The sequence below is a fragment of the Halichoerus grypus genome, chromosome 8 (assembly GCF_964656455.1).
Source record: "Halichoerus grypus chromosome 8, mHalGry1.hap1.1, whole genome shotgun sequence".
Taxonomy (NCBI): Eukaryota; Metazoa; Chordata; class Mammalia; order Carnivora; family Phocidae; genus Halichoerus; species Halichoerus grypus.
Window position 1 is genome coordinate 104835149 of NC_135719.1, and position 25701 is coordinate 104860849.

Sequence of the window (25701 nt, forward strand, 5' to 3'; positions counted from 1 at the left end):
CAACCATTACAAATCTGAGTTTCCACTTTAAGAAATGTATGCTAATCCCTTTTTTAGGTACCTTTCAGTTCTTTTAAATCAGTGATTCTATAATCTGGGAGCTCTAAAATAGTAATTTCTAACTTCCTTAGAAATGGCTTAGCCATGTTTAAATTAAACAGTAATACAAAATAATGAGTAACAGGAAAGAATGATTAAGATAGAAGACTATATGAGAGTTCCTAAGACATAGAAGCCTACATCTTAGAAAAGTTTGATTACATGTTCTGAAAAATAACTTTTCCAATTGATAAAATTCTACCCGCTTTTTCATTTTTTCAATATCCCTTTCATTATATACTGCTTCCTTTGCTTTTTGGACCTTCTGAATGGAAAAATCAAATATTTATAACACTATGTAAAAAACATGGATTCAAACATGACACATTTAGTTTCCACAAAAATATATTTAATAAGCTTGTTATATAAAATCAAACATTTAACATTTTCAACATTTTATCAATTCAAACTCACGGATAACTAACTGGGAGTGCTTTGTATTTTGGAAGATTACCTAAACTAAAAATATATTTACATATTTACAACACATGTAAATGTAACTGAAGAGCTACTTCAATTAATATTGAAATTCACAGAATTCTAGAGATTTATAGGCTAAAAATGCCATAAATTTTTCTGTAATCAAATGTACTGCACTAATTATGAACAATGTCTTAACTATTAAAAGGAAAAAAATTGGGAGGGAAATGGTAGGTTTTAAAGTTCTATGACAAATCCTTAGAAGATAAAAAATATGTAAAATCAATTTAATGACCAAGATTTCTTAATGAATCCCTGATTGTCATTTTTGGCAGCTCAACCCAGTCTGTGGGGACAGCAGTGTGCTACATACTGTCGGGGACCCACCACTGTCTCAGAGCCATGGTACTAAATGCTTTAAGAGCCCTGGTCAAAAGTAAGGAAATGATAGCAACTTTTGAGTGCTGTATACACCTTTCCCATACAGGCTAAGACCTTATGCCTACATTTATTCCTAAAAAATTACAGGCCCTTTACCCTTTCATACCAAAAAATATGTTCTCAACATGTTTTAAAAGGGTTCTTTACGTTTTGGGAGGGAACCCTATATATTATATATATATACATTTATCACAATTAAGGTCCCAAATCCCATTCTGTGTTTTGAACTGCACAATGGTAATATTTAAACTAACTGATTCCAGATAATATTCCATATTAAAGCAGTACACATCTTTTTTTTTTAAATACTGCATAGGTTCTGTTTTTTAAAGAAAGATATTGCTACTGTCCAAGTTTACCAAGTGATCATTCCTATTTAGTATCTGGTTATAATGAGACATTTCTTGCTGCATTTGTCTTCACTGAGAATACTCAAAGCAGTTTCTAATATATAGCATTTAGAAGTGTTTGCTGTGTCGGCTCTTAAAATAATAATCATTTTTTTCTCAATAAAATATTTTTAATAACAAAATACATGTAAAATTAGAATTTTTAATTTCCAAAAAGCTGCCTTTATTAACCAAAGTACTTGTTTGCAGTTTTTTTAATCTGTGAAAATACTTTAAAGCCCTTACAAAACTTAAATTTTATTTTTAAAAAATTAACTTAAAAATTCTTGCCATGTTGCTGAGCATACCACTGCTGTCTCTGCTTGCGGTTTTCCAACTCTGTGAGAAGAGCCTGTCTGTAGGCTTCATACATTTTAACAATCTGTTCCAGTTCTTTCATGAAAAGCAACTTTAGCATTCCCTGGTATGTATCCAGGTCAGCCAGCTGGAAGAGTTCCCACTTCAGAATGTGGTCATATCTGTTTTAAAACATAATCATGCATATGTTCACAACACATACATAAATATGTATTTACAGCAACAAACTGATCTATTTTTATAAAGATCAACTTTATTACATCTAAACAAACCATAAGCCTTAATTAAAAATAACTCAGTTGTTAACTTACTTAAATATACTATTTTTTTAGGGGGAGGAGAAAACTGCTGATACTACTTCATTTCAATTTAAGTTAAAAAATACCAATTTCTTTATCAATTATTCTACTATTAACATTAGACAACAATGAACACAGATTTCAAACCACTGTGGTTCTATAATTTCAGAAGAATACATATTCTACGCTATTCATAAGTTCACCTAAAGTTTAATTATCAGGAACTTAAGAATGCTTTAGACCATATTATGCCCAAAGACAATACATAAAAATGGGCAAAGTCACTTGTGTTATTAGTGTTGACAGAACTTTCTGAGGAATGCTGTTCACTACAGCAAACAAGGAACTAAAAGAGGAATGAAGAGGAACCATCATTCGTGGGCTCTTTTCCTGAGGTTGATTAAAACAAAACAAAATCAGGCAGAAAGGGAAGAATAAGTTATTTTCAAAATGAGAGTAAGTATACTGTAGAAGTATGTGGAGAAGGACTCATGTTAGCTTGTATTTACATATATCTCAGAAGGCCTTTTAGTACTCCTTCAATGGTAAGTTGATCCCATACTGACAGGGAAGTATGCAACAAAAACAGTAATTTAATTTACACTCTGAACTGAAAGACCTGAAGACATCACTCTGATCCAATTTCCCCATCTTACAGATCAAAAAACAACCTAAAGAGGCCATATATTTCTTGCAAAACTGTTTAGTGACCAAAAAATGAGAAAGGCGGTGTTACGGACCAAACTACTTCAGAGTAATAGTTTTGAATGTTGAGATTAGACAAAGAACTTGAACTACAGCAGGTCATATACCTGTATGATAGTGAAGTTACACTTCTCAAATCATATTACAGAATAGATATAATCAGAAGCTTTGTAAATTCTAGTAAATTTATTTTTAATAGTCATTTATAATATTTCCTACCCAATGATCCTTTGTTTGGTAATTCATTTAACATCTTATTCCAAAAGGATTCTCTAATATATATTTTTAAAAGGTTTTTTAAAACGAGAAACAGTAAACAAATAATGAGCAGTCAGTATGAGTCACAGACTGTGCTTGGCACATTGACTTATATTTCTGTACAACTTGGGTACGTGTAACCAGGAATACCAGGAGTACAATATGAAGAACCACAAGAGAAACATATCTTGTTGGATCCCAAATTTACCTAATTACTTGAGTACTGCAAATCTATTAATAGGTATACTTGGTAGAAAGCTTTATATTCTCTTTAGTGGGAAACTCCAACATAAATTAGAGAGATACCATAAGAAATACTCAATGAGCCTCTACGAAGTAACAGTTGTGTTTCCTAGAACCTCTGCTATTCATGTAGCTTAAGATCTTATTTGTTTGAAACAAATTCATAATTCCTGTCAAAAAATCTTAATCCTCTGGAGTCAGAATTCTATAGCTAACGGGCATTTCAGCAATGTCTACTGATTCAAAATGCTTAAATTCTGAATGCCAGTTGAATTATAAGAACATTAAAGCTCATTTATCATCTGTGTACTTTCTAGCAAGTAAAAAGGGAGAAGACTAAATTGGTAAATATCATACTTGTTTTAAGATATGAACATCATTCTGTATAAGCATTCAAGTTTTTAAAAAAGGAAAAAGAAGGGGCGCCTGGGTGGCTCAGTCGTTAAGCGTCTGCCTTCGGCTCAGGTCGTGATCCCAGGGTCCTGGGATCAAGCCCCACATTGGGCTCCCTGCTCCGCAGGGAAGCCTGCTTCTCCCTCTCCCACTCCCCCTGCTTGTGTTCCCTCTCTCGCTATGTCTCTGTCAAATAAATAAATAAAATCTTAAAAAAAAAAAAAAAAAGGAAAAAGAAAAAAAGCTTCAGGCAATTTCCTGACTTCCCAATCACAGCATTTAGCATCAAAAATAGGATTAAGGGTAGAAGTAACAATCAGAATAATTACAGAAAATCCTTTGGGAAGAAGAAAAAGTGCTCTAGAAAAGCACAGATGAGAAAAGTATGCAAGGCACCCATTTGCATTCCAAAATCTTGCCCCCTGCTGTTTCTATGGGAATTACTTCCCTCCTCATATAATACTTCCCAATACACTGTTTTGTTGTTTCTTAGGAAAAAATATAAAATTCCCATTCTTTTCTTCTTAACTAGACAAATCATCTGATTCCCCAGGTCTAATTTTTAGTCACTTAATGGTTTAAACATACAGGTAGGGGTGCCTGGATGGCTCAGTTGGTTAAGCGTCATCAGATTCTTGATTTGGGCTCAGGTCATGATCTCGGGGTCCTGGGGTTGAGCCCCTACGTTGGGCTACCCGCTCAGTGGGTAGTCTGCTTGTCTCCCTCTCCCTCTGCTCCTCCCACCATGTGCTCACTCTCTCAAATAAAGAAATCTTTAAAAATATATATATACAGGTGGGGCGCCTGGGTGGCTCATTCGGTCAAGCATCTGCCTTCATGATCTCAGGGTCCTAGGATTGAGCGCTGCCTGGCTCCCTGCTCAGCAGGGAGTCGAGTCGGCTTCTCCCTCTCCACCCCCCACTCGTGTGCTCACATGCACACTCTTAATAAATAAAGTCTTTAAAATATATATATACACACACACACACACACATATATATATATATATTACATATATACACACACAGGTAAATCATTCAGAAAACAGGCTGTAAACTACTTCAGTAGCCTATGCTTATTGTATCACTTCAGCTGTTTTTCCTAGGGCAGTATTCTACTTATAAGTAACCCATATATACAAACATCAATTGCTATAATCCTACAAAAAATGTGTTCACACTCCAGTGGATGCTGTTTTTAAGGAGCCAAAAGTGCTGCTATTTCCAGCTCCAGGGATCACAATGCAGCCTAAGTCCCTTCCCTGTGCCTGCCCTCCTAGGGTGTGCCTACTCTTCCTTTCTACCTTCACCCAGAGCTGGGGCAATGGTGACACTGCAGGACTGCCAAGCCATAGGAATAAAATACAATCCATGCCACAGTACTGTTGGGGACTGGTGTTGGGGGGGTGTGTGTGTGTGTGAGGAATAATGGAAAGTACATATGTTCCTGATGGTCTTTTTCCTGTTATATACTAACCTTATCATTTATTCTGTAGTTCAGCTTAATTACAATTGTAGGACGCATTACAGACTTTTGTGAGCAGCTTCAGAAACATAACTTTAGTTAAATTCATAAATAAAAATTTAGAATATAAACTAAGTCAAGTTCGGAAGTATATGCAAAAATCGTTTTGGTGAGTTGCTGCTAGAGATAGAATTTTAAAATTTCAGGAAGTTAGAAGATGGGCAATTGTTTAGCAAAAGGAAAAAACATGCTAGTTTTTTGACTAAAAAACCTCTCCTTTTGTTAAATAAATGATTCTTCATTATCTACTTCATAGATAACAGCTCATCCTTTGTTGACTACATATCAACCATTTCCATCTTCTGTAGAGACAAAAATTTTGGACCAACTAAAAATTTTAGCAACGGGTTCCTAAACCTCTCATTTTAAGTTTTTAAGCAGTAAAGAACTTTCATTTTAAGTTTTTAAGCAGTAAAGAAGTACCTGCTCTCTTGTTTCAGTATGGCTCATTCTGAGAGTCCTGACCTATTTGGAAAAATAACTAAGTTGCTCATTTCCTAAAGTTTTATTAGCCCACAGAACCAGAGTTGAAAGGGCTATAATCTTTGGGAGTCTGTTTCTTTTCATAAGCAGCAAGGAATTCCATTTAAGTATGACCTTTTTCCCCAAAAAAGGGAAGCTCTTTATGTTATTTCTCTCTAATAATGACTATAAAGTAGAAAGAATAACCCTCCTCAATCTTATCAACTCCCAGAAATAAGAAAATTTAACAGCTGGGCATATATTCTTCCAGACTTAAGGAAAATATAAATACACATATTATATATGGCATAAGATCAGCATACGAACAAAGGCTATACATACTGGTTGGTCAAGTGGTAACAAGAGTGAAAGAAGAGAGGGAAAAAGGGAAGAAAAGTCCATCTGCCATCATTCCTTACTCTATTCCTATACTGTATGGGTAGGATCAGATAAAGAAACTGCACTAGGTTAGACACCAAATCAAGCTAAACGTCTATGGATAAATGTGTACCTAATTTCAAGTAAACTAAAACGAAACTTTTGAAAAGCAAGGTTTATATCTTGCAAAATAATATCTATAATTAAAATCTTTTTAAAAATTACATTATCAAGGTTTAAATTTGACTTGGAAAAAAAGAAGCAATGCGTTAGGACTAGAACCCTGGAAGATGGTTTTGTCTCCACATCAGGCCATAGATTAACAACTGTGAATTTGCAGACTGAGAAGAATGTTTATGTTGGCCAAAAATTAATATTTCATAGTAAATGACCAATAACTTTATAAGAATGTTAATCTGGCCTAAATGAGCAGAATCATAAATAATTATGAGACTTATCCTTGAGGTAACAAACTATTCAAATTAAAAGCCCGAAAAGAAGCCAATAAAAACAACTGGCTCTAAGCCAAAAAAATTACTTCTAAAATCCCTAGGCTAAAGGCATACATATATGCATGCATGAGCCCCCACCCAACACAGTTGGTAAATACATATTACAGTAAAAATTTAGATCAGAGTTGGCTTAATGCCTTGCAAATTTTATTTCAATGATCATCCTTTAAAATTATGGAAAAGAGTTACTATTTCAAAAAAGTATATATGAAAGGTTTTACATTCCTTTTATTTGAATATCAAAAATTTAATTTTTTTCCCAAATTCACTGTCCAATCATCTTAAACTATCTAAAACTCTTCTTTGGGTTATTTTATGCTGTTAATTTTGGTTTCTGAAATACAAAAGAGTAAGGCTACAACAACCAGGAACTAATGTTACCTTACAGAGTTGTTAAAAGTACATGTACTCATATATGAAATGCCTAGCAAAGTTTAACAAGAATTTAATAGCTGCTCAGTATATAGTATTTATTAAATAAGTTAATAATGACAAAAATTAAGAGCATGATCCTCAAAACTAGAGATAAAGGTTCGAAATCCACCACTTAATAGTTGTATGATCTTAGCAAAGATAAAGTCTCTATTTTTTTAACCTGTAAAATGGTTTTTGGAAAGATTATATGAGATAACATATGTAAAAGTTTCGCATCATAAGATACACAGGAAGCAATGGATAATCAGTAACTATTTGCTTTCAAAAACTCCCTTTTCTGGGGCGCCTGGGTGGTTCAGCCGTTAAGCGTCTGCCTTTGGCTCAGGTCATGATCCCAGGGTCCTGGGATCGAGCCCCGCATCGGGCTCCCTGCTCGGCAGGAAGCCTGCTTCTCCCTCTCCAACTCCCCCTTGCTTGTGTTCCCTCTCTCGCTGTCTCTGTCAAATAAATAAAATCTTAAAAAAAAAAACAAAACTCCCTTTTCTGAAATCATGGCACTTTTAATATACCAGTGTTACTAATCCTTATCATGTTGGGTTATTGATCTGAATATCTACTTCTGTTTTTCCAGAAGACAGAAGCTCTTTGAGGCAGATTTCATTTATTCACGATTCTATTTCAAGAATAGTGCCTACTATGGCACCCAATAAATATCCTCAACGAGCCTGGCAAATTCACAGGCATCTTTAAAAACTAGCCCACGTATTTTCTTCTTCAGCAGCTTTCCTTGCTCCACTCAAATAATAAGAAGCCATATTAAGTGCTTATGCAAGGCAGCCACTGTGCCATGTGCTTTAAAATGCATGATCACTTATCCCCCATAGCTCAGTAGAGGGAAAAAAACTTAGATCTAAGTTCAGTGACTTGCTCAAGGTCATTCAGTATGTAGATGATGGAGCCAGAAATGAGACTCAGTTTCTTCCTGAGGGATCTTGACCACTATTTTATACCTCTGCCCCCCAATAATCATCATCATCATCTTTACTAAGCTCTCTTAATGTACAAGGTATTGTGATTAAAAATACTTTAGATGCACTATTTTATTGAATTCTTAACCATAAGAGTAGGCACTATTCCTATCCCCAATTTACAAAAGACAAAACTAAGTTAAGCACTCTGCGTGGGGTTACACAGCTAAAAAGTATCCGTGAACTCAAATCATCTCACCCCAGAACTTGCAACCATTACCTGTATTATTTCCTCAACACCCCTGTGTCCTGCTGCTTCTTCATCCTTGTACCTAGGACTTCCCTGGGTCCTTGCTTTTATCACACGGTATGTACCACTTATTTACAAGTTAATCTCCCCTAGGAGAACATAAGCTTCTTATTGTATCCCTAGTATAACACAGGTCTGCATACAAAGAAAGTGAAGAATCAATAAATGTTTGCAGAACTTACATTTCTAGTCAATGATTTTCAAACTTTATAAGCTGTGATAGCCCTTCCTCAAGTAAAATATTTAGAAGCCCAATATTATTAAGAGAAAAAACATAGCGCTGTGTGGGTTAAGCAGCCCAGAGACTCCATTCCAGCTCCACTCACCTCTCAACAAAACTATGCTATAAATTCACTTACTTCACAGGGGCTCGAGCATACACCTGAAGCCAGTCAGGAATTTCTGCAGTATGATATGGATTTGCAGGTACCAGAAGGGACTGATTTCTTTCGGTTTGCTGTGGCTGATATGTGACAGGAGGGGGTTGGTCATACCGAGGTACGCTAAGAAAAAAGAATCAACATTCATCAGGATAAAGGCTCTAAATCTAAATAAGAAATTGTAAAGAACAAATAATATTTAAATGTTTTTCAATGTGCCTCTTGCCCAAACTGAATTCCTTCTACCACCTAAAAAAACAGAAGTCTGACTTTTTTTTTTCCCTTACCACACCATAAGGTAAAGTAAAATCCACCTTCTCTTGGAAATTAGTAGGTCATTAGTGATGGATATAAACCTAAGCTAAATCTTTACATATAATTTTTTAAGGATTTTTATTTATTTGAGAGAGAGAGAGAACAAGTGGGAGGAGGGGCAGAGGGAGAAGGATAAGCAGACTCCCCGCTGAGCACGGAGCCCAAAGTGGGGTTCAATCCCAGGACCCAGAGATCATGACCTGAGCCGAAGTCAGACACTTAACCAATTGAGCCACACAGGTGCCCAAAATCTTTACATATTTTTAAGAGATTTCTTCTGTCCGGTATTTATTCTTTTTAAGGAACCCGAAAGGAAGCTATAAAAAATTTGGAGCTAAATTATAACCTTTATACCAAGGCTTAAAACTAAAAGTAATAATTTTCAGTAATAACTAGTAATTAGCTATAAATTTATATTGGAAAGGCTGATAGTTTCTCTCAAAATGAGAATGGATACTTTCTTCCTCCGTTAGCCTGAAAAGAGGATTTGGAATATGCAGTACAGTGGGAATGAGAACTGCGCTTGAATTATCCACAATAACCTTTCTGCTTTTACCAAATTATGAGAACATATGGGAGTTAGAGTTGATTAGAACCTATTTTAAATCACACAGACTTAAAACAAAAAGAAAAAACAGACCATGCTTTTAATTAGTTCTAATGGCCTAACTGGTGGGACAGAGAGAACAACAGCAAGGTGGGGAGGCAGTTGTTATATGGGAAAATGCTAAGGAAAAAGCACTGAACCACTTGAAGCCTAAAGACTGAAATTTGGGAGGCCAAAGTGATCTATTCCAGAATAGGAGACAAAACTGGAAGAGCCTGCTCCACACATCAATATTTATGTGTACATCAGAAAAGGTCACTGCAATACTAACCTAGGATTAAGATAATTGTTAGACTGTGATTAACAATTTAAAGATCAAAGTCCAAATGGCACTGCAATTTTATATTTATCTCTTCTTTCATAAGTAGGTACAAAGTAGGTACAAAGTGAAATATCCTTTGATAGCACAATTGGGGGGTGGGAAAGAACTGAGGCTTTGAAGTCTCATATGCCTGAGAGTTAACCTTAGTTTGGCCACCTCATGAGTTACATGAATGTGGGCAAAACTGCTTTACTTCTCTAAGCTTCAGCCTTCTTATTTGTAAAATCGGAATAAATTCATACCAAAGATGATTGTTCTCAACAGTAAATAAATGAGCTAGTAAGTCAAGTGTTCTGTATAAAGATTAGCATAATAGAGACAATCAAAAATAGTTATTAATACTATCGATGCGAGCTTAAGAAAGGTGTTTGTTCTCTCTGGTTTAATGTCTACAGAGCTGCTAAGAGAAGCAAATTGTGAAAATGCCTTGTAAACTATAACAATTCTATAATAATGTAAGGTTACTGATGATAAACAGAAAAGTCAGCTCAATATACTCTCAAATCTGGTTGTGTGGACCACAGAGTCTTCTGCCACCTGGTGATAGCAATCTGTAATCATGTTTGGTTCTTTTTTTTCCTTTTTGCATTTTCCATCATTCTTAGTCAACAAACATCTGGCTGCATTCCCACTATGTGCCTGTCTGTGTGCTGGGTGCTGGGAGTTCCACTCATCCCTGCCCTTGGTGGGAATCGTGATCAGGTAGGAGGGGGCCTGAAAATGGAGGCTAGGGAGGCCAGCAGCTTGCCTGAAATGGTTTAGAGAGTAGGCAAAGGGACCAGAGCCCAACACAGGCAGAGGAGTTGGTTTGGTTCTTTTGAAGTGATGACAATTTCAGTTGTTCAATAACCACTGACTGAGGGCCACTAAATGGAATCGCTGGGAAAAGAAACTTTTCCAAATTGAATTAATAAATCCAAATATGTAAAATGATACAATAATGATAAAGCTTAGTTTTCTAGGGTATAATATTAAAGTATATTTTCATAACAATTTTAATGGTTCTAAAAAATGCAGAACTCTGCTATAACCAAAGATTGTATTATGCTAGATGATATAAGGAACACCTATCAACATGCTGATGATACTCTACCCATTTTAAATTTTATGGCTCAGAGGTAGTTAACAGGAATTTATTTGCTATTTCATGACTAAGCTAGTACTAGTTTTTTTTTAAATGTACTTTGAAATACAGTGTGTGTGAATTTTACATTTATATACAGCACACCGCAATTTGGATTAATCACCTTTCAAGTGCTCAATAGCTACATATGACAACTGGCTACAATATTCACAGGGCTAAAAGTCTGGTCACATGAGACCTACTGATAAGCCCAAAGGATCACTGGCTACATTTATTAAACAGATCTGGGATGTTTTGTACAGTTCCAATTTTCTCTTTCACAGTAAGAAACAGAACATAGTCAGAAACTGAATAAAACAGCAAGATGCTATAATTCAGAAGTATATTTTGACATATTAGGAGGGAGGTCTGTATTATTTATAGAATTTTAAATGGAAAGAGAGATGTTTTAATTATTTCAATTTCTGGGTATCTACAATAAAAACATTTTGGTATATTAAAGCAGAATCTGATCATATGAATACTGATTATGTTTTTTGAGGTTGTTTTACAAAGTATTTTTTTAATTTTTTTTTTTTTTTAAAGATTTTATTTATTTGATAGAGAGACACACAGTGAGAGAGGGAACACAAGCAGGGGGAGTGGGAGAGGGAGAAGCAGGCTCCCCGCCAAGCAGGGAGCCCGATGCGGGGCTCGATCCCAGGACCCTGGGATCATGACCTGAGCCGAAGGCAGACGCTTAACGACTGAGCCACCCAGGTGTCCCTAATTTTTTTTTTTTAAGATTTTATTTTTATTTTTCGTCAGAGAGAGAGAGAACGCAAGCAGGGGGAGTGGGAGAAGCAGGCTTCCCGCTGGGCAGGGAGCCCGATGCGGGGCTCGATCCCAGTACCCTGGGATCATGACCTGAGCCGAAGGCAGACGCTTAATGACTGAGCCCCCCAGGTGCCCCAAAGTTTTTTTTTAATTATTAAAATCACTACTAAACATAAATCCAAAGAAAAATGTCATAAGCTTTCAAATATCAAACTTCAGGATGCCTTTCTCTTTGATGAAAATATGAGCTCAAAATCTAACATTAGACAATCTCAAAACTAAAAGTTGAAAATAAAATTGATACTATACCTAGGAGCACAGGGATGCCTATATTGAGCCTTCTTATTTGTGTGATCTACATAATAGGTTCCAAATTCTGATGACTCAACTCGCTCCCATCCTGGAGGAAGTCCTTCTCGCTCAAGAGGATGGCTCCAATGAGTTGTATTTGTGTTGTGATCTATATAGTATTTTCTCCCTCTCATTGTCCAGTCCACAGACCAGCCAGGAGGAAGAGGTAAATCTTCAGAACCATGGTTAGTTAAATTTCCTAAAGATGTAGCAGCAACTCTCCCAATACCTGAAGAGGAAGAGAGAAAAAGAAGGAATAGAACAATTATTCAAAGCTAAAAAATATGACATCCGGAGACACAGGCACAAAATTAACTATCCTAATTATACTCTTCTGTTAAAATTCGTAATTTTATAATTATAAATAAGAATTTTCATAAAACTAGCCAGTATTACTAAAATTTAATTACAAAAAGAAGGAGGAACAAGACTCCCTCTTCAGAATTAGTTTTGGTTGATGCATCTATCACCAGGCTATACATTTAACTATTAGCAAAGCTACTAAATATGTATACTGCTTAAAAGTGAAGAAAATAAAATTTCACCACATTTAAGATTTAAGATTTGACATTTCACCTAAAACAGCAAAAATAAACTTGTAAAACTGTGTCCAGTTTATAATTTCTTAAGTATAATCTAGCTGTGCCCTAGAACCATTAAATAAATTTATCAAAGTAGCAACATGTAAGGTCAACATACAAAAATCAATTAAGTATCTGTATATTAACAACAACTGGAAACAAATTATACCACTATTATAGCTCCAAAAAATCAAATACTTACATATAAGTAAAACAAAATACAGACAACAAATTATGTGCAGAATCTGTACACTGAAAACTACAAAACACTGATGAAAGAATTGAAAGACAACCTACCATGTTAATGGATTGGAAGACTCAACATAGTTAAGATGACAACTCTTCCTGAAATGACCTTTAAGTTTAAGATAATTCCAATCAAAATTCCAGCATGAGTTTTGTAGATACAGACAGAAACAGGCTCTAAAATGTATATGGAAAGGCAAAAGAACTAGAGAAGCCAAAAACATTTTTAAAAATAAGAATAAAGTTGGAGGATTCATGCTACCTGATTTCTTTTTTTCTTAAGTAATCTCTATGCCAAACGTGGGGCACGAACTCATGACCCCAAGATCAAGAGTCACATGGTCTACCAACTGAGCCAGCCAGGTGCCCCTCATACTATGTGATTTTTAAGACTTACTATAGAGTAATCAAGACAGTATGGTATTGGCAAAAGGACAGACAGATCAATGGAACAAAGAATCCAAAATATACCTACACATACACAATCAATTGATTTTTAACAAAGGTAAAAAGGCAATTTGATTGAGAAAGGGTAGTTTTCAACAAATGATGTTGGAACAACTGGAATCCATATGCAAGAAAATTAATCACAATCTATACCTTCTACCTTCTTTTATAAAAATGAACTTAAGATGGATCATGTATCTAAATGTAAAACATAAAAACTATAAATCTTTTAAAAGAAAAAGGAGGATAAATTTTCGTGACCTTTCATTAGATAGAGTTCTTAATCATGATGCTGAAAGTGTAATCCATAAAACAAAAATATTGGTAAATTGGACTTTATCATAATTAAAAATGTTTGCTCTATGAAAGACATTGTTAATAGAAAGAAAATCAAGCTACAGACTGGGAGAAAATATTTACAAGTCACAAATTAGACAAAGGATTTTAATCTAGAATTCATAAAGAACTCTCAAAACACTAGGAAAATATTTTAAATGGGCAAAAGATTTGAACAGGCACTTCAAAGAAGATATATAGATGGTAAACGAGCAGATAAAAATTGCTCAAATCATACTAACCATCAGGGACAGTGCTAATTTAAAAAAACCCTACAAATTAAAACCACAATGAGAGGACAATACACATCTTTGAGAATGGCCAAAAAAAAGGAAAAAAAATCTGACAACATAAGTTGTGATGAGGATGTGAAGCAACTGAAACTCTCATACACTGCTGGTGGAAATGCAAAATACTTCAGCCACTCTGGAAAACACTTCAGCAAGGTCTTATCAAGTTAAATATGTTTTCCATATGATGCAGCAATTCTATTCCTAAATATTTATCCTAGACAAATGAAAATGCTTCTTCACACAAAAACCTGTATGGGGATGTTTACAGTGTTGAAAATGGAAACAACCCACATGTCCTTCAAGAGAATGAGTAAACCAGTACAATCATACAGCGGGATCTACAGTAAAAAGGAACTAATTATTGATACATGCAACAACATGGATAAATCTCAGAGGCATTACAGAGAGTGAAAGGAGCCAGCCTCAAATGTCTGTAAATTGTATGATTCCATTCATATGAAATTATTGCAAAGGCAAAACTACTAGGACAGAAAATTGTGGTTGCCAGGAATTAGGGGTGGGGTGAAAAGACTAAGCAACTGTCACAGACCAAAGAACACTAACTACACAAAGGGACAGCAATGAGGTAATTTTTAGGGGTGACTGAAATGTTCTATAAACTGATTGTGTTGGCATTACATAGATCGATCGATCGATCTATCTATCTATATCAAAATTCACAGAACTCTGTACCTTAAAAAAAACCCTTAAGTTTACTGTTTGTTATTGGGGGGGGGGAGGGAAGAACACCCTGGCTGCATCATTTTATTCTCACATAAGAATAGTAATTGTGTATAACTAATCACCCCAAACTCCAAGATTTATTTAGTTTATTTCCATAGATTAATGACACAGATTGAGCTCTGCATGAGTTTTTCCTTGTTGATGTACAATTATCTTGATAAAAACTTCAATTAATTCAATATACATGTGAGAACTGCCAAAAGCATGTCAGAGCAAGAACAGTAAAGAAGTGGAGATAAGAACAGAGCACTGCGAAAAACTAGTTAGCCCAAAACACTACCCTGGTAATTTCTCCTTGTCCCTCCACAATCCTCCACCCTCTCCAGCAATATAGGAGGTGATTTCAAATAACTGGTAAAGGAAAACTCAATTTGCTTAATATGTATAATAAGAATAGCACATCAATCTATAAGAAAAATTAGTTTTGCAAAAAAAAAAAGGTACAAATTTATTAAAAAGAACATTCAGAAAAATGTCCCAAAGCAGGAAAAAAATGCAACTAAATTCTCCCATTAATTAAGAGAAAAAAGGAAGCAATCAATTCTCTAAAAGAAGACCACAAAGAAAAGCAAGAATCCAAAAGATGGTAAGGCAACAGAGATAAAAGCTGTGCTCAGGAAAGAAAGAAAGATGAAGACAAAAACTGGAAGAACAAACATGCAGTGTTCGTTACAATGGAGAAACCTGGCACATCTTAACCAAGTATGATCGTTAATATCACCAATAATGTCATATACATATACAAGTATCTCCCTATATTTGACATGATGAGGATACTTCACCTCTGTGCTTATTCCTTCCAAAAACCAAAAGCCCTATCTAATCATGAGAAAGACATGAGACAAAATCTAAATTGAAGGACAGTTCACAAAATATCTAGCAAGTATTCCTCAAAACTATCAAGGTCATGAAAAACAAGAAAAGACTAGGCAACTGTCACAGACAAAGGACACTAAGGAGAAATGACAACTGCATGCAATGTGGTACTCTGATTGGATCCTGGAACAGAAAACTGACATTAATGAAAAAACTGGCAAAATCCAAATAAAACTTGGGAGTTAATAAAAAATTCGTGAGTTCAGATACTAAAAATAAAAACTCAGTTTACCTCTGGAGGTATCTAGGGTGCCAATTCATTATTCTAAAAACTAGTAAATAAAGGGAAAGATTTAGTATTTATCCTTTCTTATATGAATAGCAACCAAATAATTGATGAGACAGTTATTATAGAATTCCAACTAATCGAGAAGAAATGACAGAATTAGGGTATCGTCATTTGCAAAACCTAATGAAATACTGGATCTAGCCAATGATCATTAATGGCTGTCAAATCAACAGGGAAAAGGCCGATGGAGAACTTCACGATGAATGAACTGTACTGACATCTGATCCCATCATCAATTTTAGGATCAAAAAGAGAAATTAGTCATTATGTGTCTCTGGAACTGATGCAGCAGAATGTATACAACAGCATCTATGAACTATTTTGGCAAAAAGAGAAATGCAAGAAAGAAAATAAACACAGTCACAGTATCCTTTGAGAAGAAAGGCATATATTTCTAAAACATATGGGAACTACAGAACAAAACAAAGCTAACAAGCCTTTTGGTGAAATGGACCTTGGTTTCTGTCAAACTGCAACTGAAGGTTTATTTAATAAGTGTAGCTTAAGCAATTTCTGTACTTAAAGAAAAAATGTTTAAACAAAAAAGAAATAAGCCAATGTACTAAAGACATGCACACAGCAAATGACTTTAAAATCACATTTTAAAGCATGCAATGGCTTTATATTTTCTCATACTTCCATCATTAAAAATGTTGTATTACTGGCCATAACCAAGGATAGCAATTTAAAAAAATTAGAGTCAATTCACTTTACTCACACTGAGTTATTCATAAAAATGAAAACTTTTTGGCCCAACAGAAGTCCCCCTGGAAATACATAAACAGATTTCTAAATACAAACATTTTTAAAAACAAAAACTCTTATAGTAAAAAATAATAATAAAGTAATAAAAACTGTATAAGCTTAGAGATCAAAGTTGTGACAATTTTATTCATCTGCTTGGAAAATCCAAATTTCCATATACTGAACTTGCCTAAATCTAGAAACACATACACCTCTACATTTAAACAATATTAGGTAACAAACACCAGATTTAAACTATGATAAAATGTGAAATTCATATTTAGAGGAAACACAAAAACCCCTCTGTAAAAATTCATATTTTTTTTTAATTAAACCTCAACAATTTGATAAGGGGGCCAAGATGTCCTCAAAGTTCCAAACAGGCTCATCAGCTTTACCAGTGCCATCTAAAACTATGATTCCTAACCTTTTCATGATACACTCCACCTGTACTTTCTGAAAGTGCCATGTGCACTAATTTTTTTCAAACTATTTGGGATAATTTTATAAAACCTATTGAGAGAAGAATGTACAATACAAAAAGACTAAAAATCAGATTTAAAACAAAACATTCCTAGTAATAAAATAGGTCCAGAAGACAGGGGGAAAAAAAGCTATATTAAGCTCTAACACATGAGACCTCTGCTCTAAGTTCAGCCAGGAAGTTGAAACTTCAATAGCCAAACATGTCAAATCTGGAAAAAAGCATAGAAGAGCACAAAACACTCTTATAAAAGGCATGAACACTAACAATTATGAGTGTCTCCTCTGTCCCTGACCCTTTTCCAAATTTATTATTTCATATTCAAAATAGCTCTATAGGTAATAGAATCACTACCAATTTACAGATGAGAAAACAAAGGTTCAAGTAAGTTATTTCCAAAGCCACAGAATGGTATACAAATGACAAATTTATTACTAACAAAGTAATCAACAAACAAAAGATCAACTGTAATTCTTCAAAGAAAAGTATGACTGCTAATAATAAAAGAAAAAACAAGCTACCAATTTTGAATTCAATCAGTGGAAAAATAAGAACTTGTTTCTGGAGATACAAGGAAAAAATTTTAGTTTTCTATTATTTCAATTAGTCCCAGAAAAGAATGAGTGGCCCTCATAATCCTCAGAATAACTTCAATTTGAAGGGATTAAGTTGTGCAAACACCTTCCATGTATATAAAGTAATCCATTCATGAACTAAATACATTATTACCCAAACACGAGGATAAAAGTATTATTTTGTCTCTCCACCAAGACTTTACTAGATATGTCTCCAAAGAATTTAATCTCATACAACCCGGCAGATATCTGTGAAACCTGCCCTTACAGACAAAGTTTGAAAATTCTGGTTTACTTATTTTGTAGTGGCTACAGAGAATAAAATGGAATCTGCAACTCTAATGAAGGTCCACAAGCTTCAGGGTAATAAACGCTAAATGCCATAGCCCAAGTTACAATTAAGATGTTGATAAAGAGATCTAAAGAGCTCTACCTTTTCTCCTCCTCTGCAAAATAATTACAAATAAAGTTGTGTCCCTAAAGATTATTAACCCCTTCTCAAAGATGATTCTGGGTTCACTAAATATTTATGCATTTCTTGGAGTAAACATTATTTCAGTGTTTTTTTGTAAAGGCTGACACTTTTCAGTTTGATTTTGGTAACCTGACTTCTTTAGTCGTCTTTAAAAATAAAAGTTTTAAAAGTCTGTTACTTAAAACTGTATAGAACCAAATTATTTAAATGAAAAACAAAGGAATTCATTCTGCCTTTAGTACTCCAACTGAAGACTTCCTGTTAACAGCTAAATTCCTTCCTTTGGCACATAGGGTAGGTGCCTGCCCAGTACACTGGCCAAAATGTTAATGGTCAGATTTCACCGCTAAACCTAGAACTTGCTAAGCCCTGAAACCCCCTGAGATATTATACAACCTGTTTTTGGCTTCTGCCAAATACAATAAAATAAAGTTAACCCTTAAGATAAGGTATTTCCTGAAGGTCTAAGTAACTGGCAGGATATACTACTTGCATTAAGTCATTACCAAACTATTTTCTTCCTTATCTTCTTAATGTTTACCAACTTAGTAACAACAATCAAAATTTAAAGGTTGTGAAAATAAATCTGTCTATAGCACATCTTTACCCTCCCACAAACTTACTTTCTCCTTTCCATTCACTCTAATTCCTTGAATTCTCTTCAGCATTAATCTCGAAAACATGGTTTCAAGTCTTTTCAAGATGAATTCAAGAAACTTCCAGCTATTGTTTCATATTCAGATTTTTTCCTTCTGGAAAAGACAGCTGTTAGGCTTTTCTGCTTGGTTAGTAATTGGTTATTAATCCTTCCCTGACACTTAACAGACTCCTTCAAAAAAGCACTATTTTTCTCTAAAAGGTAAAACATTAAATCTTACTGCCCTGATATAAATTAATGCTATTAAGTGAAATTTCTCAAGCACATTATCACTCTAATAAATGCAAATCTTTTTTAAAAATGACTCCTTAGTTTGAAAAAGTATCCAATAAATTTGTATTTTATTTATCCCTAGTTCATGATTGGAAAGTTATTTTGAAATCTGTCATTAAACTTATAAAAACTATGTCAGACTGCCACTAAGAGAGGATCAGTAGAAATTTAGTTCTTGCAGTATTTCCTCAATGACACTCTGTGAATCAGAATTTTAAAACAATATTTTAACATGGCATTATTAATTCTTCATACTTTCATTTAGGAAGAAAAGTGTTATGAGTTCTCAGTGATGTTTGCAATATAAATACACATGATAAAAGTAAGTGCGAAGAACAATCTGTATTTATGGTAAACAAACTGTTTTAAGCTTTTATTCCTGCTACCTCTCAGCCACCAAAACTGTCTTAAGACTCCAGACTTGAAATCTCTGGATTCATTCACTTAGTCAACCATCTATGCTAATCCTATCTGAATCTTCTCTTTTCCTTATCTCTCATATCCCATTTGTGGCCAAGTCCCATCAATGCAGATGAGTCCCACTTCTCCCCTTTCTAAATGTTTGCAGCCCAAGTCAGGCCCTCATTAACATTTAAAATAATAACCTCCAAACATTCACCAAATGGAAGATTATGAAGTCAATGAAACTACCCATAAATAGTATATAACATTAAGAAATTTATTCAAGTAAAAAGCAGGGATATAAAACTGTACAAAATATAATCACAACAATGTTAAAAAAAAAAAAAAAAGAATACCATAGGAAAAGATGAAGGAAATAACTGAAATACAACGAATCTCTGGCCTGATGGGCACATTCCCTTAACTTTTCTGCTTTTTGCAAATTTTCTACAGAAAGCAGCTATTACTCTAAAAAATGAGTTTATTTTTTAAAACTTACTATTTTGGTTGGGTAACAAATCATTTCTGAGGTTTATAACTTATGATATTAGAAACAGCCAAAATAAACACCAAAGTATGCAACTGTCTAATCCTTTAACCTATACATTCTTTAAAAACAAAAAGGCACTGGGGTGCCTGGCTGGCTCAATCAGTGGAGCAGGCGACTCTTAATTCCCGCATTGTGAGTTCCAGCCCCACGCTGGGTGGAGATTACTTAAAAAAAAAAAAAAAACCAAAATCTTAAAAACAAAGACACTCATCCATGCTCATTTCTATATGCCTAGAAAACCTCTCCTCGATGTCCCAATGAGATTCCAATGTCAGCTTTCACAAAACAAGCTTTTACCAACTATTCTCCATTATTCCTCAGTTTTCAAAACTCCAGTGATTTACTTTTCCTAAACCCATAATTAAGTCTCATTTTTCCCTTAAAAGCATCACAGACTTGCCTTTCCTCTCCAATACCACTGGTACCTGCAGTCATCTTTTCTCTAGCAATCTATCCTGAATACAACTAGTAATCTTTAAACACTGCTTTCATAAAAATGACTTGTCTTTGAAATCTGCAATGGCTTCTGTTTGATTTAAATTTTTGTTTGTTTGATTAAAATTTAAATTCTTCAGCTTGTTGTTGGACCACAGATCTCCTTTCTACCTCACATCTTCTTTCTTCAAATTAGTAGAACTACATAGTTCCTTGGATTTACACGTGCACTCTGTTTTCAGTAGGGCTATTCCAAATTTTTCGTCTAAAATGCCTTTCTTCTGCCCCATTAATCTAAAGTCCAAGCTCAAAGCACAGTTCAAGTTCTACCTCTTCCATGAATCATTCTTTAAGTGTAATAATCATTCTTCTCTCTCTTCCAACTCCCTACTGCACTTACTGTCAGTACCACAGAGTATAACTGTTGTGATTACTGTGCATATATTGGTTTTGTTCCCCAAATAAGATATCAGAGAGCAGATACCAAGAAGGTCAGAGAAAATGCTAGACACATAAATGATTAATACTAAATGAATAAGGGCGCCTGGGTGGCTCAGTCAGTTAAGCATCTGGCTCTGGATTTCAGCTCAGGTCATGATCTCAGGGTTGTAAGATCAAGCCCTACATCGGGACACGACGGGCATGGAGCCCGCATAAGATTCTCTCTCTCCCTCTTACTCCGCCCCTCACCCCCCAAAATACTAAATGAATGTTTTCTACATTCCTGCTCCAAACTGTTTGTTTGTTTGTTGTTGTTGTTTTGAGAGAGAGAGGAGGGAGAGAGAGAGAGACAATCTTAAGCAGGTTCCACACCCAGCATGGAGCCCGATGCCAGGCTCGATCTCATGACCCTGAGATCATGACCTGAGCTGAAATCAAGAGTCAGACACTTTAACAGACTGAGCCACCCACGCGCTCCTCCAAACTGTTTTTAAGTTACTTTGTTTGAAGTTTCATAGGTTAAAAAGTAAATGTCTCATGGATTTATTTTTATCCTGCCAAGATTTAAAGCCTGCAACTTACCAGGAAAAAAACAATTAGATAAAAAACTTTAATTTTCAGCTTGCTTCAGTTTATCTAGTGTAATCCAGTACTCTGGGAATAAAGTAGAACTGTGCATTTTTCCTATCTCTTCTGCTCCTTGTACAAGTATTCCCAAGTTAGCAAATATGGAAAACAAATCTTAAAAAATTATATGGCTAGTATTTTTATTCCTAAAAGAACAAAAGGACAGACAACACACAATTAACCATTTGACAGTAAGTCTTTGTGACCAATCTGGGAAATAATTATTGGCCTAGGAAAACAGTTTTGCTAGGAGAAACAGTGCAGGCTGTAGCTGAGGAATGATGCAGTTGCCCACGGTATCCTTTACTGTGCCCAATTCTTCCTATCCACCTTTCCTTTCTCAGGTTTAAGACCAGGTTCTTTGAAACTCTAACCTTCCCATTCTATCAAACCTAAACCTAGATTCAATCCAACTGCAGACATTAAATTCTCTAGGTTTTCAAGGTTCATAGTGTTAATAGTCTAGATAGCCTTCGGGTAAGTACTAAATTTTTATGACATGAGTTAATAAAATAAATGGGCACAAAATTCTTTCACTCAGCATAGATTACTAATTATTTGCAAGCTGGCTTAAGAAAACTGGCAAAATGGAAAAGTATTTTTCTGGTAGTGTCTGTTGGGTTCCCAAGAAAATCCAGAAAAGAGCATCTTTTTAATTGTTAATAAATCTAAACTAATGTAGGATTTATAATTTTAAGTTACCTGAAGCATGTCTCCCCTGATTCTGTGGCATTCTTTGGAAGAGATCGTGGTTGTATTCATAATATCTATAATCTTCATGTGCACGATCTCCAAGTGGGCGCCTTCTCTGACCATCAAAATAATTATCTGAATAATAATATCGGGAACCAGAGTCTCCATTTTCAACAGCAAAATTAACTTCTGTTAAAAATGACTGAGAAGAGCCATACTCTGTAGGGACATCTGCTAGACTCCGGGCGAGATAAGAAGGTGCAGATAATCTGTTGCTTTCTCTTCTCATTATTTCATGAGGTGTTCTTTGAATTGGAGTTCTAAGGAAACTCTGGTTTCTTGAAACTATTCCATCTCCAGATGCTGAAAAGGCATTAGGACTTGAGTCTGGCAGACAGATATCAGTTCGTCTTGGAATTGTGGGACCATGCCGAATAAATGAAGGCATGAGATCTACAATAAAATAAAACAGAGTGAAATGACCACTTCAGTAAGTAATAATTACACTTTTCAAAATTTGTTCATTTACATCTATTACCCCAAATGCAAAATTTCAATGGACTTAAGCAAACACAATTTAAAATTCTGATTTAAGATAGTACTTGGGTATTTTAAAATTAAGGCTAATTTAATTAGTATTTTCCCACTCAAATGAATTTATAATTTGTATGAATGTGGTATGTGTACACTTAGTCAGAATCAAACGTATTCTGCATACCACCATACATAACATGATGAAGTGTCAGTAAGCTTAATTACTGTTAATGAAATACTCATGAATAAATGTGTAAAAATAAGAAACAACCTAACAAATAGACACACATCACCAACATAATTTAAGATTATTCTGTTTGTTGATTTCACTTCATTTTCAAAATACCCAAAAATCCTTTTACAAGCAAACACAATTTCAAAAATAAAACAGAACATAATGCTATTCCCAAACATGTAAAAGTGGATTCCTTTAAAAAGACTTTAAAATAATCTGGTTTCCTCTCAGAATTACGTAATACTAGTACAGTAATCAAAAGTTGGAAAGTAAAAAATTTAGCTATGAAAACTAAAAAATAAAAAGATCTCATTTCAAAGAGGCATACAAATGTTCAATCAGTTCAAAAATGCCAAGCCTGGGGCGCCTGGGTGGCTCGGTTGGTTAAGTGTCTGCCTTCAGCTCAGGTCATGATCCCAGGGTCCTGGGATCCAGCACCACATCAGGCTCCCTGCTCAGCGGGAGGTCTGCTTCTCCCTCTCTTTCTGCCCCTCCTCCTGCTTGTGTTCTCTCTCTCTCTGTCAAGTAAATAAATAGATATTTTTTTTAAAATGCCAAGCCCGAAACTATGGCTCCCTTAAGAACACACAATTATAATTCAAAACAGAAGATAACAGTAGAACAATGGCCTTCAGGATATAGTACTTCTGAATACAGAACTTAAGTGGCTTAGACATGTCAGGTTACAAAGCAAATAACTTTATAACATGAAAAAAAAACTAGATTTGGAAACTTTTATTCATTTATTAAGTAAACAATATTAGACAGCACTGATATTAATAAGCTTCAGAAGCTAACTCTAGACAGAAGTTAATATCCAAATAAACTTGCTTTAAAGTATGGCTAACATGGGGTGCCTGGGTGGCTCAGTCAGTTAAACCTCTGACTCGAGTTCAGCCTCAGGTCGTGATCCCAGGGTGGTGAGATCAAGTCCCCTGTCGGACTCAGTCCGCTGCACTCTCTCCCCCTCTCCCTTAGCCCCTCCCCCCTTCAGGTTCTCTCTCTCTCTCTCTCTCTCTCTCTCTAAGTAAATAAATCTTAAAAAAAAAAAAGAAATCAATTTTCAGGGGTGCCAAGTTGGATCAGTGGGAAGAATGAGCTGCTCTTGATCTCAGGGTTGAGTTAGAGCCCCATGCTGGGTGTCGAGATAACTTAAATAAATGAACTTTAAAAAAATAAATAAATAAAAATCAATTTTCTGGTTACTGATGTACCCATTGATCTATTTTGTTGTTCTATAAGAAAGCACTGCAAATACAAGGATAAATCTCTAAGGCTAATGATGTGGTTATTATTTTAAAAACATGCTCTCCACACCTTTCTGTGTGATCCTGGGTAAATACTAGGAACCTCTATGAACAGCTTTCCCAATTACAGAATGAGGTAATGCTTAAGTCACAAGATTTGTAGGAGCTTCCAAGAAGGACACTTACACAAAGTGCCCACTATGCAGTATGAACATCAAAATATTAGTTCCTTACCTCACAGATGTTTTGAACACACAAGCAAGAATTTAAAATTCAAAAGATACAGCTGAAAAAGCAGAGTCAAATGCTTAAATTGAAAAGTGTGGCGCGGAGGCAGAGAGAAACACAAACTATTAAAGTTCAAAAAAAAAAAAAACTTTTTGGCAATTTCTCCTAAAGTACGATAGAAATTTTTGCGTACTTCGCCTTTTTTTTTTTGGACTCGGGGAGGGAAGGTGGTATTTGAAGCAATTCTCACTTAAATACCCAAACACACATGATCTTGGCTTCTCTAAGATCTAAGACTGATGATGAGGCTTTGGATAGCGGCTACAACAGCGACGATCAACTGTCACCTCCTCACGTCTACAACACGCAAAAGGGCTAAGGAATTCTGCCCGAGTTCGCACAACTTCCTGCACGGACGAGTGACACCCGAAATGTTTGCAAACACAAGGCATATCTCGAGGTATCCAGAAGAGCAAAAAGTGTGCCCCAGTCTAATCACTTTCACCCCTGTAGCATCAGGGAATCAGCAATTTAAGCGTTCCCAAAGAACCTCTTCTAGTAATCAAAACGAAACAACACTCCGCCCTAGTGGGGAACGGGAAAGTTTGTTATTTTTAGGGAGGCCCACGGGGGAAGGACTAATCTAAGCTTCTTACACTTTATCGGCTTTCAAACAATGACCACCACTTCAGGCACAATACAGTTTTAAAAAACAGTATTTCACAGAGACCAACAGGAAAGAGAAGCCGCAGGGAGCCGCGTCGGGCGCCCGCCAGGCTCCCGGCTGCCGCTCGGGCCAGGTGTGGGTGCGCCCCGCCCGACACTCACTCCGCAGCAGAGGCGACGTCTCTTTCTTCACGTACTTCCCCTGCACCTCGGCGGGCTTGGACACTTCGTTTTTGGTTTTCTTTCGGGACAGCATCCTTGTCGACGAGGCCCCAGGCCGCGTCAAGCAGCCTCCTTAGGGCTCCGCGAAGGGCGATGGCCGGCCCCGCCGCCACCTCCGCCGGCGCCGCCGCCTCCTTCCCTCCCGAGCCGCCGCCGCCGCCGCCGCCTCTCCGCAGCCCGGGGTCGCCCGCAGGGACTGCCGCATGTTCGGGGCGCTAAGCGCGCCGGTCACAACTCAGTCAGTTGTCAGTTCCTTCCTGGAAATCTGCTCGCTCCGCAATGCTGCCCGAGAACTCCGTGAGCAGAGGCCAGAAACGCCCGGCCAGGGCCATGGTCCGCCGAGGGCCGCCTAGTAACCGCTACCGCCGCCGCCGCCTACGTCCCGTAAACTTTCCCCGCGGCCGCTGGGAATTCTGGGAAACTCGACGCAG

The 25701-nt window shown here is 35.9% G+C and overlaps 1 protein-coding gene across 1 annotated transcript; it reads right to left on the reverse strand.

Moving 5' to 3' along the window:
* Positions 1-426: 426 nt before the first annotated feature.
* Positions 427-25680, reverse strand: SAV1 (salvador family WW domain containing protein 1). Its single transcript, XM_036110819.2, has 5 exons — positions 25211-25680; positions 22148-22591; positions 11928-12198; positions 8454-8597; positions 427-1828 (listed from the first exon to the last, which is right to left on the reverse strand). The coding sequence occupies exons 1-5, from the start codon at positions 25302-25304 to the stop codon at positions 1627-1629; spliced, it is 1155 nt and encodes a 384-aa protein (XP_035966712.1). The 5' UTR covers positions 25305-25680; the 3' UTR covers positions 427-1626.
* Between the last annotated feature and the right edge of the window lie 21 nt (positions 25681-25701).

Excerpts from the sequence above, each read along its gene's own strand:
- SAV1 (XM_036110819.2), bottom strand. The coding sequence starts at position 25,304 with ATGCTGTCCCGAAAGAAAACCAAAAACGAAGTGTCCAAGCCCGCCGAG. Across the intron at positions 22,592-25,210 it reads GACGTCGCCTCTGCTGCGGA|ATCTCATGCCTTCATTTATT; the intron begins GTGAGTGTCGGG and ends ATTTTATTGTAG. Across the intron at positions 8,598-11,927 it reads AGGCATCCCTGTGCTCCTAG|CGTACCTCGGTATGACCAAC; the intron begins GTATAGTATCAA and ends CTTTTTTCTTAG.